At 51.6% G+C, this 13,270-nt stretch overlaps 4 protein-coding genes across 4 annotated transcripts; all 4 read right to left on the reverse strand.

Moving 5' to 3' along the window:
• Positions 1-2,651: 2,651 nt before the first annotated feature.
• N7482_000879 (EF hand domain protein) lies at positions 2,652-6,044 on the reverse strand (the record flags this gene model as incomplete). Its single annotated transcript, XM_056683004.1, has 1 exon — positions 2,652-6,044. One exon carries the CDS (start codon positions 6,042-6,044, stop codon positions 2,652-2,654), a length of 3,393 nt encoding a protein of 1,130 aa, XP_056546610.1.
• A 582-nt stretch (positions 6,045-6,626) lies between these two features.
• On the reverse strand, positions 6,627-8,564 carry N7482_000880 (putative MFS multidrug transporter; the record flags this gene model as incomplete). The annotated part of the gene is made up of 5 exons (XM_056683005.1): positions 6,627-6,970; positions 7,031-7,704; positions 7,760-7,938; positions 8,000-8,257; positions 8,370-8,564. 5 exons carry the CDS (start codon positions 8,562-8,564, stop codon positions 6,627-6,629), a joined length of 1,650 nt encoding a protein of 549 aa, XP_056546611.1.
• A 540-nt stretch (positions 8,565-9,104) lies between these two features.
• N7482_000881 (cobalamin-independent methionine synthase II family protein) lies at positions 9,105-10,388 on the reverse strand (the record flags this gene model as incomplete). The annotated part of the gene is made up of 2 exons (XM_056683006.1): positions 9,105-10,072; positions 10,133-10,388. The coding sequence occupies 2 exons, from the start codon at positions 10,386-10,388 to the stop codon at positions 9,105-9,107; spliced, it is 1,224 nt and encodes a 407-aa protein (XP_056546612.1).
• A 1,196-nt stretch (positions 10,389-11,584) lies between these two features.
• Positions 11,585-12,944, reverse strand: N7482_000882 (methionine aminopeptidase MAP1; the record flags this gene model as incomplete). The annotated part of the gene is made up of 3 exons (XM_056683007.1): positions 11,585-12,238; positions 12,309-12,707; positions 12,810-12,944. 3 exons carry the CDS (start codon positions 12,942-12,944, stop codon positions 11,585-11,587), a joined length of 1,188 nt encoding a protein of 395 aa, XP_056546613.1.
• Positions 12,945-13,270: the final 326 nt, after the last annotated feature.

Raw genomic sequence — 13,270 nt, forward strand, 5'->3', positions numbered from 1 at the left:
TAAATTGATACGTTTTGGTTAAGATATTAAGATTCAAAATTTCCTAATGGGGTAGGGTGGCTCGGTCGGCCGGGTGGCTCGGTCGGGCGGGAATTACGTTAACGTAATTCCCGGTCGATCCGAACACCCGGTCGTTCCGAACACCCCTTCAAAAAACGCGTCTTCTAAACCACCTACCCAATTCAACCACCTACCATGCCACCAATTCGCTCTAGATCTGCACAGAACTTGGCCCCTCAAGAGGGCAAGATCTTATTAGCCCTAGAGGATATTAAAAATGGCCGCATCACCTCTCTTCGCGCGGCGGCGAAGCTATACGAAATACCACTCACTACACTACACGACCGTCACCACGGCCAGCCCTCACGCGTCGACAAGCGCCCATCTGGTCATAAATTGACCCAATACGAAGAGGATTCGCTTACTGAGTGGATAATCTCTATGGATACGCGTGGTGCAGCGCCTAGGCCATCTACTGTGCGTGAAATGGCTAATATTCTATTAGCTGCGCGTGGTAAAGACCCTCCGCCTACGGTAGGCAAGAACTGGTCATCAACCTTCGTCCAAAGACGCCCTGAGCTTCGTTCAGCCTTCTCTAGGCGCTACGACTATCAAAGAGCCCAAAACGAAGACCCTATCTCACTACGAGCTTGGTTTGCGACCGTACAAGATATTATCGACGCGAACGGTATCCAACCGGAGGATATCTACAACTTTGACGAGACCGGCTTCGCTATAGGGATTATAGCTACACAAAAGGTTATTACAAGGGCGGAATATTACGGTCGGCGATCGATTTTACAACCGGGTAATCGTGAATAGGTCACTGCGGTCGAAGCAGTGAGCGCTAGTAGCTATTCGCTACCACCGTGCGTGATATTCAAAGGCAAAAACTTCATGGCGTCGTGGTTCGATGAAAAGCTTCATCTTCCAAAAGATTGGCGTATCGAGGTCTCGCCAAACGGTTGGACTACCGATGAAATTGGCCTTCGGTGGCTACAGAAGCTATTCATTCCAGCGACGACGACACGTACGAAGGGGAAATATCGACTCTTAATTCTTGATAGCCACGGTAGCCATCTTACACCTCAATTCGACGAGATCTGCACACAAAATCATATTATACCACTTTGTATGCCTCCGCACTCTTCGCATCTTTTACAACCGCTTGATGTTGGGTGTTTTGCTATATTAAAACGTACATACGGTCGCTACGTAAGCGATCTAGCTCGGGCGTCATATAACCATATCGATAAATTCGATTTCCTCGCAGAGTACGCCCGGGCGCGTACGGAGGCCTTTCAACCTTATATTATTCAAAATAGCTTCGCTGCTACTGGTCTTGTTCCGGTCGACGCAGATCGAGTGCTTTCGAAGCTCAATATCTCACTCCGAACGCCATCGCCACCAAATAGCAGGCCAACCACTAGCTACAGCCAATTTAGCCCAAAAACACCCAGAACGGTCATCCAATTGCAAAAATCAGCTTCGATATTAAAGGATCTATTAAGATATCGGTCAAATAGCCCTCCGAGCCCATCAAAAACCGTACTAGATCAGATTATCAAAGGCGCTTGCATATCGCTTCACGGGGTCGCACTATTGGCGCAGGAAAACAGCGATCTACACACAGCGAATCAGAAAATACGCCAAAAACGCACACGATCTAAACAACAGATAGTACACGAAGGAGGCCTCACGGTCGAAGAGGGCCTACAGCTAGTTCAGCAGCTGAATCAGCCAATTGAAGACACTCTAGTAGTAGTGCAGCCGCAGGGCGATGAGGCTATTCAACCAGCTCAGCCAATCAGAAAAGCTCCACCGAAGTGTAGTGGGTGCGGGCAGGTCGGACATAAGGTTAATTATTGTAAAAACCGCTAGATTAAGGTCAAATTCATGTGTTTTGGTTGAGATATTAATATTCAAAATTTCCTAATGGGGGTGGGTGTTCGGAACGACCGGGTGTTCGGATCGACCGGGAATTACGTTACCACACGTCTGTTAGGTAATCTCCAAGTCCATCGTTATCTCATGCGTCACACCGATAAGGCTATTCAACCAGCTTAGCTAGCAACAAGGGCTCTACCAAGGTGTAGTAGATATATGGAGATTGGCCATAAGATCAATTCATGTAAAAATCGCTATATTTAGATAAATTGATACGTTTTGGTTGATAAAAATTGCTTTAAAAATATCATCTGTGTCCAGGATAGCCGGGTGTCGGATTTATATTTTAAGGTTCGCAAAGATGAAAATTCATCCACGTACTAGGTACCCATTGGACAATACTCATCTTATCAGCCCAACACAGACTCTAGGAGGGCGGTAGCCCTGTAGTCACCCTGCCAGAATCTCTGCCAGAAACCATCGACACCCTATATCTGTTACCTAGGCCGAAGGGACCTACGTCGTGGGCGATGGCCGAATTGGAAGTGACAGTCCAAGGTAGGTAGGTAGGTACCTTGCAATGAATGATAGGTATAGGTTAAGTCAGAAGTTTTGTTCGGAGCATGCGCTTCCAGCTACGGGGTTCAAAGTATGATTTATTTGATAATTACGCATGTAGCGCAGCGGCCGAAAAATGTTCATTATATCATCACTTTAGAGAAATAATATACACAGATATCTGACGTAAAGATATCTACAATGGCTCAAAAGCTAGCCATTTCAATCCAACTCGCTACAAATGCCAGACGACGGCCCTTATCAGCTGCCATCCGTCGTGAAAATTCCTCAAAGTTGAGCCTCGCCCCGCTACCACCACGCTCCTTAGCTTCACGCTCGACTCGATTCAGATAGGCCCACCGGGCTAGAGTTCGTGCTGTAGGCTGGCGCGGGATGGCGACTTTCTGGGGCGGGTTGGTCGATTTAGGTGGCGGCGGGAGTGGCTGCATGGGTGAGGGTGGGAGTTTTGGTGCTGTTGCCTCAGCTTCTGGCGAGGATGAGTGGGGGGAGGATGGGGCAGGGAGGTGGGTGGTGCCATCTGGCTGGAGACGAAGTCGGTTGGGAAGCTCCGAGGCTGGTGAGGTACCGTCTCCGCCGTGTGTCATCACCATAGGCCTATCGCGGAAAGAGGGACCTGGGCGGGGCGCATCTGAGTCCGGACGGAACTGTGGGAGAGTGGGATCATAGTCGGGTGTTTCGTCGACGCTAGAATCAGGCTCGGCATCAGAGGACTCGTCAGAAGAAGCGTCCTCGGAAATAGGCATTTGGTACTCCGGGTCAGACGAGCTGGTGATCGAGGCTGTTTCGTCATCATCCTCATCCTCATCCTCGAAGGACTGGTCCTGGCCAAGCCTGTCTTCATGATCGGGATCGGCAAGATGAGCTGGCCGAACACCATCACCTGGTGATATGCCCTCCGGCAATGGAGGTGCTAAGACTGGACGAGCATCAACAGGCTCAAGGTGTGGGCTCTGCACCGCATAGCCAGCGCAACTCAAGAGATCATCGAGAGACTTATTGTCTGTGATTTCCTGAAGTTCCCCCTCGTGAATGGGTAAGGCATCACCATCTTTAGGAGAGCGTGTCTGCGCCCCTAACTTCTCTGCTTGCTCAATTTCATGTGCCCAAGTTCTGCGATCAGCTCGAGTCCGGTGGACCTCCATCAACAAGTCCTCCTTTTGCTTGAATAGAACGTCGAGAAGCTCGTTGAATCCTTGCTGCGTGACCTGGTACAGGATTTCCTTGCCGACGTCCTTCTCGACCTCGGGTATCTCAAAGCCGCCCCACCGCTCACCGACAGGGATACTACGCGAAGATGTCGATGGATTGGACCGCACATCGTAATCATCCGCGATATCATCCTGAAATCGGACTTTAGAAGAAGAGCGGGAGCGTGGAGAAGGCGGGTGCGATTCGGTAGTTGGTGATTCGACTATAGACTCCCCATCACTGAGGTCCTCGTCGAAAGCTGGGTCTTGCTGATAGCCTGCAGGGATGGTGGTGCCGTCTTCTTCATCGGTATAGAACGCTCTACGGCGCCAGCGTTCATCAATCCCGTTGCGACGTGTCTCTTCCATGCGTCTCCGATCATCGTCACGCATTCTGTTATACACAGCTGTCACGATGCGAGCTCTGTCGACTGGGTCGTTTATCTCCTGTGGGGGCACGTACGTTCCGAGGGCTTCAATTATGTCATCCTCATGGATGTGCTCCGGTGGTGGCCAATTGCCGCTGGCAACTGATGAGCTGGATTCATCGGACTCACTCTCATCATCGTCATCGTCGTCGTCCTCATCGCCATGTGCGGGGTCTGTTGGACGAGAGTCGGTCGCAGTATTCGGAAGACGTAACGTAGACGGGAACATCGGTCTCGTACGGCCAAATTGTTCTCTGACAGAAGCGTCGCCTACAACCGAGTGTCGATCACCTGTATCGGTACCATCTTGTCGAAGAATTCCTTCGTTGTCAACGATTTCCATGTCGCCTTCCGGGTTGATGCGCTTGCCTTCGCCAACTCGCGAAACTTCACCCGAAGGAATATTGCCTGGGAATGCAGAGCTGATAGGCTGACTACCCAGGACAACATCACGCGCACCCCCTTCAAGGAAATCATCTTCCATTCCGGCTACCATGTCGCGGTTGAGTTCTCGACTGAGAGAGTAATACGCTCTGAAAACTCGGAGAAAGTCCTTGCGTTCCACAAATCCATCACCGTCAATGTCGTAGCCGCGGAAGACGCGACGTAGCCTTTCATCGTTGCTCTTATTGTTCAGACTAGCCAAGCCTTTCAGAAACTCCTCGAATCCAATGAGGTTATCTCCATTGGTGTCGTAAAATGCAAACATGCGATCGTAGATGAGGCTTGGCGGAGGCGGGCGAATAGACGTGTTGGGCACAAAGCACCGGTCGAATGTCTTGCGATCAATGGCCATGTAAAGTTTGTTTGGATCATCGGCCCATTCGTAGTTAGCCAGACAGCGGAACTGATCCCAGAGAGCATCAAGCTCGGTATTTTCAAAGCTGGTCTCCCGCATCAGGCGCTTTGCCAAGGGACGTGGAAGACTGCGAGGTAGCATTGCGGGCTTTCCGGGGTACCACACGGGTTGAGATTGACGCGGGTTTCCTAGGAATGGGGCAGGAATTCGGACTTTGTAGAATAAATGCGTCTTGATGTGCACCTGAATTGCCTCGCATGTTTCACAAAGATCGTAATCAATACAATTAGCGCAGCGGTAGCGGATACCCTGGATCGGCATAGCATTGCAGCTATTGCAAGTCACTCCTCGGTGGATATAGCCATCCCTTCGCGCCTGGTCTTCCGCTATATGGTATAGCAAGTTGAGCAGGTTCTGACCTTCGCGGGTGGGAGAAGAGTCATTATTCCCGTCCCTCCAAGAAAAAACGCTCTGGTCGTCCACTGTTTCCCCACTATCCGGAATCTGGGGAGGCGCAGCTGCATCAGGGAAGGTCGACGTAGAGAGAGTCACGCGCTCACCATTCTGGCGTCGACGGCGCAGTTCATCTCCATAGTTCTCGTCGCCGTTGAACCGGCTCAGCGCCCTCTCAATGCCCCCACGTGAGATTCCTCGCCGTTGCAACTGCTCCGTCAGATAGGCTCGCTCCGGGCTATTGTCTGGGAGAGTATGCGCAGCGGGGAAGTCAAGCGCAAGGAATGATTCGAGAAACGTGTCCTCCATCATCTCGCGCATGCGCTCTGCGTGGGCTGGGGGTACGCCGACCTCCTCCATCAGCTGGTCGCGAGTCGCGAGCAGCGACGGCAAAAGTCCACTTTCAACCCGTCTTCCATCCTCTGTCTCAATGCGGAATGTCCCGTATACCCCATTCTGACGTTCCAGCTGCTCCAAATGGGTTATGGCGCGGTATGACGGTGTGTCCACGAGTCCTGACTCGTCGGCATCTGATCGTCTGTGACGGCGTATGGCGTTTCGGCGTCGGAGTGGGACCTGTGATGAAGATTGCGACGACACGACGTTATTGTGAATGTAGAGGAGAGCATAGGCAGCGGCGACACCGGTGAAGAGGTAAAGGATGGGCCGATATCGTGCCAACGACACCGGCCCCGAGCGTGTCTCGGACATCGCGGAGGTCAAGCTGTTGGAAGCTGCACAAACGCCCTCAAGGTGATCAAGCGCAACTCATGATTGACCAAATCCGAGTTGTTTGGTTTGATTTGCGATTATCTGGCGAGTAAGTGAGTCCGATGGGAGGTCGTTTTGTGGTGGTGAAGGTGAGCTGAAAGCTGGGTGTTCCACGGGGAATTCGGCGGAAGCTTGGACGTCACGGGAGCTAGAAATCCCAGAAATTCCAGGTGTCACCAAGGTCAATTTCGCATCCCTACACCACATCTGCGAAGATTTGAATTTAGGACAGCTTTTCTTTGGATATTTCCAAGTCTAGATAAATCTTAAAGTGGCTTTAATTTAGTTCTCGTTCAAAAGACATCGCTATATATGGTGGATCGGAGCTCTATGAGCTCGATATGGACAATTTCAATCCGAAATTTCTAATCATCTACCTTCAATCGGAGACACAATATATCAATCTAATTCAAATTTCCTCATGCAAATTTTAGTCCCCTAACAACAATGCAACCCGTGTATACCATGCAAGGAGTCATTTAAGAGCTCCACAGCCTGCATTAGATCGGTGACGAAGACCCTTTAGCGGCTGAGCTTGGCTTCACGCATAAAGCAGGCGCTGAACAATGCAAAGAACACAACGACGACCATGAATGCAAATCCTTTGTTGACTGACCATCCATAGCAGCCGCGGACAATTGCGGCGATATCGGGATCCAGTTTCTTGATAAAGTCGAGACTTTCTCGGACCCCGTCAACGATCCGGTCGATATCTTTGCTATTCCGCAAGCCGTCTCGTAATCTCTCTCGCAGGAGCTGCTGGACGACGGTTGAGGATAGAGAAAGCCCAATGACGGAACCTAACGACCGGAAGAGATATGAGCAAGCAGTTACGACGGCTTGATCCTCGAAAGTTGCATTCGATACTATGAGGATGATTAGCAATGTGCATGGTGCCTGTTTGTTTCTCCAAAAGAAAGACTCACTCAGCCCGACCAAAGTGGTCGTAACACCTATTCCATTGCCAAATGCCGACATGACCGTACCGATGATCAGGGGGACTACGCTAGCGACGGCACCGCCTGAAAACAGGAAAATGGTGAAGCATCCAGTTGTCAGGGCAGTATAAGCAACGATAGTCAGCCAGTAATACTTCCCAGTCCACCTCATGAAGAAGCCGGCAAAAAGAGAGCCGGAGACACCGGCTAGGATACATGGCAGAAGGCGCAAGCCCGCTGTAGTGGCAGAGACACCATCAACGGCCTGGAAATAGAGCGGGAGATAGAAAAGCACTGCAAACCATCCTCCAAAGCTGAAGAAATTGCAGCCATAAAGGGCACAAAAAGTCCGGTTAAAAATAATATGGCCAGGGGCGAATGGCTCGGCTGCGAGGTAGATCTCGACCAGGATGAAGGCAATGAAAAGGACAACCGAGATGCTCAACGAGGCGATCGTGAGAGGCAACTTCCACGATACATTGCTGCCACGGTCCAAACCAAGCAGAAATCCCAGCACAGCGCCAACAAGTACGACCGCCCCGAGGAAGTCAATGCGACGCAGCTTGTCTTTCCAGTGGGACTTCTCCTGGGCTGGCAGCTTGAGCATCAAAGAGACTGCAATGAACGCGAGAATACACATGGGAAACTGCGCCAGGAATGCCCTAGAACATCATGTTAGACTAAGGGCGGCCTTTGGGGAAATCGGAGAACTCATACCAGCGCCAGCCAATATAATCAGCCAAAATTCCACCGAGAGGTGCCCCTATGCCCGACCCAGTGGCATAGATGATATTGATTATACCTTGCCAGAGACCTCGATCACGCAAGGGGACGATATCACTCATCAATATACTGACAACGGTGGTCATACCTCCGCCGCCAATGCCTTGGAAAACCTAGTGGAGGATTAATCATGGATTCCTCAAATAACGGGGCAGAACATTAATGAAGACATACACGAGCAGCAATTAGCTCATTGATATTGCGAGCCAGACCGCAGAACAAGCATCCCATTCCAAAAATGGCATACGCAAAGAGCAGACAGGGCTTCCGGCCGAAGATATCACTCAGCTTCCCATAGAGAGGCTGAAACGAAGTCAAAGTCAAGAAGTATGAAGTCGCAATCCAGTTGGTCAGATTGAGGGCCTTGAGATCACTTCCAATCTGGCCATAGCTGGCCATGATAATGGTCTGATCCGCTGCGGACAGGAAAATCTATAGTCATGTGTTAGCCGAGGTGTTGCGACAACTTCACGAGGTCCGGATTCGTCTGGGACCGATAAGGATTTTTCTTCTTCAAAAAGAAGGAAAAGAGAAGAATTCATACCCCTATGGAGATTGCAGGCACAATATACTTGAGCTGCTTCTTTGCATCAGGAAACGGCTCCTTCGCCTGATCTTCTACACACTGTCTGGGCTCTCCTGACTCCGCATCGCGGCTAGCAATCGCCCCGGTAGCCGCAATGCCGTTGCTTTCACCCAGCAACGGCGACGTCTCAGTGGGAGTCCGCTCTGGCGCCATCGGAGACGTACCTCTACCTCGTCAGACTCACCCACAGGTAGATCTTGAGTGTTGGAAAAGAGTTGAATGACTCAATTGGCGGCGGAACGAGCACGACTTACTCTTTTCGGGAACCGGTTGCGGTCACGTGTTGATAAGGGGACTGTTCCCCTCTCTGACTAATGCATTGGCCGGCAGACGTGCGAATCATCGGGGCCGATTGCGTGCAGGGGCGGCGCCGCGGTCCCGGACGCTCGGGCCTCCGTCGGCAAACTGGTGCCGGAGATGATAAGACGGACCCAATCATGACATCTGCAAGGCTATATTGGAGATGATCGAAGCAATCCATATTTCAGCATCTTGTCGGTTAGAGCCGCTACTATCATTGCCATAACTAGCTAGATACATAGGTATGTACATGCGAACCCCAAGACTGGTCCACGGCTGGGTGCGAACTGTTGAAAGAAAATACATGTCGTCGTGTCACATCATCAAGGTTTCCCGTCGCTGTTGAAATTCAAGAAAACTTTATAAGCTGCCGTGTGAAATAGACTTTCACATCTATGCTTCTCCCCAGATCTCATCGGCGATCTGCCGAACCAGACCCAGCTTCTTCTTCTCATCGTCCAGGCTCAGAGGGTATCCACTCTCGTGGGTGCTGAAGCCACACTGAGGGCTAACGCAGATGCGCTTGAGCGCCTCCTGACGGCTCTCACCACTACCGGAAGCAACAAAGTCGGCAGCATTGTAGATCCGCTCCTTCATCGCCTCCTTGTCCTCCAGCTCGCGCAGCTTGGTGCTGATGACGCCAACCACGACGTTCTTGTTTTTGGGGAGGAACTTGAGGGGCTCGAAGCCACCGGCGCGCTCGGTGTCATACTCGAGGTAGAAAGTGTTCACGTTGAGGTTCTGGAATAGCTTCTTCGCAATGATGTCATACGAGCCTTCGGCGAAATGGCGGCCGCCGATGAAGTTGCCGCGGCACAGGTGAATCCCGGTGTGCATGTCGGCAGGGATCTTGGCCACGCAGTCATTGTACAGCTTGACATAGGCATCGAACAGGTCATCGACAGTGCCGATGTTGTCCTTGTCCTCCTCCCAGCCCTGGCGGAAGGCCTTGGAGCAGAAGTATGCCATGCCGGGGTCGTCAAACTGGACGTTGCGCAAACCGGCCTTGTACAGAGCGTCCAGCTCGGCCTGGTACACCTGGGCAACGCCCTGGAAGTACTCCTCGTCGTTGGCATAGGCCTCAGGAGTGTAGGCTTTACCTTGCTTGTACCGCATGTGAAACCAGGCGGGAGTAATCATGGTGAGCTTGATGTTGGCCCACTCACTCTCTGGTAAGGCCTGTTGGACCAGCTTCAGCTCGTGCAGGTTCGACACGGACTTTTCGGCACTCCAGGAAAGCTTGGAGCCGGCAATGACCGAGTCACCTGGCATGACCTTGCGGTCCTTCTCAATCAGACTGACGACATCGGGGTGGTAGAGTCGGAACATGGAGGCGTCGGCGTCCTGCAGACGGATGGTACCTGACATCTCCAGTCAGTATATGCGTCCCAATTAACTACTGGGGCTCGAATTGAACCTACCCTGGAATTCATCCCACGTCAAACCCCAGAAACGGGTGCGGTTGAACTCGCCAGAGGAGATAGCCTTGATACCAAGGTCTCGCTGCAACTGGACAACATCCTGAACTGCCTCCTTCTCGACAGCGGGCAGACCAGCAGCCTCTTCAGAGATCCCACCCTCACGGATCTTCTCGCGAACCTCAAGCAGCTTAGTAGGACGCAACAGCGAGCCCATGTGCTCGGCCCGGAAGGGTGGTGCGCTGTGGAGCTTGGCCATTCTTATATAAGGGATTTCCGGATCGTGGGAAGCAACTATTGGCTTGAATGTGATATATGTCCCCGTAAGAGCAAAGTGGGACGAAACTGTTAAGAGTGAGTCTGACTGCCAAAAAGAAATAATTATCAAAAACCAAGATAAAAAAGAAGGGGAGAAGACCGGAGGGCAAATGTGGTGCCATGTGGGGATGGTGGGAAACAGTAGATGGGAGACGGCAGGTGGGGCTGCGATGGGAGCTGAAAACGTCGGACAAAGCGCCATTGCGATTTATTGCAGCGCTGTGGGGTCATACCAAAATGCTCTTGAATACATTTGATATTCTTATTTTCCTGATCCAAGACACCCCCCTACTAGAATCTGGGATGGGAGCATTCTCACTTCCATACTTTATCTGCAGCTTTGATGTTGTGAGACGTGAGACGAGATCGATCTAGTATGCAGAGCCCCACATGCGCTTGCTGAATATGGATGATACACCCATCTGGCGGAAGCACAAGTACTCAGACAAGGATGCAGAGAGAGGCCCCGACTGCAACATGATTCTAAGTGTAGAGGGTATCTCTCAGAATGAAAGGGCGCATTGGGGTCGCTCTGACATTCATCTGGTACTTCCAGCGGGTTCAGCTCACGAGCCGCAATGGCGCAAGCGAATTAAACATCAGCTTGTAGTTACTGCCGATGACACCAAAAGGCCCATTTCGAGATCTAACATGGGGGACCTTGGCTACCATGACGAAGCTCTGTCGTGTAAAGTACCTATTTCGAACTAGATCTAGGAAGCGTTGCTAGCTTGTAATACAACGGGGTCAACTTAGTGCACCGGCTGTCATTCAGGGCTACATATTCTACTACGACGCCCACAAAGTATGAAGTAAGTGTCAAGGGCTGTTTCTGATGTCTATCTACGAGTTGACGCCGCTTCTCCGTTATTTCTTCATCTATCTCATCCTCTCGAAACAAATCATCTTGGCCCCACATTGGAGTGTATAGAGCCGCATCATGCGTGCTCTGTGGGATCAAGACACAAGAATGGTACCTAATACACGACATAATGGATTGATTGAGGAGGAAGTGATGGATTTACATATATTTATACAGCGTAACAGTCCGATTTGAAAGTTTAGGCATGGACAGGTCGTTAAATTCTGCGTCGAAAGAGGTATCTGGCCAAGGATGCAAAACCTATATAAGTGCGCTCAGTTTCCATTCGCCACCACAGGAATAGGAACAGGTCCACCTGGCGAGTCCGGCAGGCGGGCCGTCAGAACTTCCACACCGTCCTCCGTCACCAGCATGGTGTGCTCGAACTGGGCCGACAGAGAACCGTCAGCAGTCGTGCTGGTCCAGTCATCTGGCCAGGTGCGATCGCGGTGGGTACCAATGTTGATCATGGGTTCGATGGTGAAGCACATGCCGGGTTTGGCTGTGCCGACGGCCTTGTTCTTGCCGTAATGAGGCACGTTCGGGGCGCAGTGGAAGAGCTGGTTGATGCCGTGACCGCAGTAGGTCTTGACGACGCTGCAGTTGCGCGACTTGGCGTGTTTCTCGATCACATTTCCGGGATCCCGGAACAGCATACCGGGCTTGACCAGCTCGATCGACTTGTCAAGACACTCGCGCGAGGTCTCGACGACCCGGACGGCATCGGGGTTGGCAAGGGCTTTGTCGCCAACATAGTAGGTTTCATTGATATCACCGTGGAAGCCCTTGTGATAAAGAGTGACATCGATATTGACGATGTCTCCGTCCTCCAGAGGCCGTTGATCAGGAATACCGTGGCAGATGGTCTCGTTGACCGATGTGCAGACGGATTTGGGGAAGTGCATATAATTTAGCGGCGAGGGATACGACTGAAGAAGACCCCCAATTAGTATATATATCCCACGTCAACTCATGCCTTTGTCGGGAAAGGATCATTACCTCGCGCTCCACGCAAGCCTTGTGAACGACCTCATCAATGTAGTCGGTGGTAACGCCAGGCTTCAATGCTCGGGCGGCAATATCCAAGACCTCACGAGCCAACCGGCAGACCACACGCATACCCTCCTGCTCCTCCTCATTCAAGATCTTGATCTTGTGCCCACCCCACAGCTTTTGTTCGGAGATGGGAATACCGCCCTTGGCATAGTCGGGATGTGGGATCGACTGAGGAACAGTCCGCATGGGCGACAGCGGATAAAGGGGTCGGAGGGCACCGGTGAATTGGAACGAAGGGAATGGGTTGAAGTGACCGGTAGCTGGATCAGGTTCAGAAACTACTTTCGGAGGAAAGAGGTTGGTGAGGATATTACTCTTTTTGTGGATGGTCTTGTGCTCGCTCTGCAGTTATACCGAAATACGCCATTAGCCACGATGGGTTCCCATAGACCGGGCGCAAAACATGTGTCTTGACAATGTCCGTCTAAGGTGAAGAGTGCCTACCCAACTCCGCTTGAAACAGTCTTGCGAGCAGAAGAAACTGTCCGTGCCCATCTTTAGACAGGTCGGACATTGAAGAGTGCCTGCGTCCTTAGCGCAGTCCACGCCACTGCATTTCCGAGCTGCGACAGTTGCCATGGTGTTGCTAATGCTGTGGATAGCCTAACAACTAGAACGGTTCGCAGATATCGTCTCTGGTGCTTGCAATCAACCCAAAAAAAAGAAACCCGAATCCCCGCGGCCTCGCAGTTGCCGACTAGTCCGAAAAAGAACTAGCGTAGCTGACAGATTCTACTTGGTGCCCCAGGCCACCAGGCACCACACTCTTCCCCTGCGGATTACTCAGCAGACTCCCGGGCGATTCGGTTGAAAAGATTTCCCATTTAGGCAAGGGCCGATGTCGCCACACGTGACAAGCTTCGCCTTCGACTCATCCGGGGAAAGGGTCCTCGGTCTCCTCGGCC

The sequence above is a fragment of the Penicillium canariense genome (genome assembly GCF_028826845.1).
Source record: "Penicillium canariense strain IBT 26290 chromosome Unknown utg000001l_segment0_segment0, whole genome shotgun sequence".
In the NCBI taxonomy this organism is placed as follows: domain Eukaryota; kingdom Fungi; phylum Ascomycota; class Eurotiomycetes; order Eurotiales; family Aspergillaceae; genus Penicillium; species Penicillium canariense.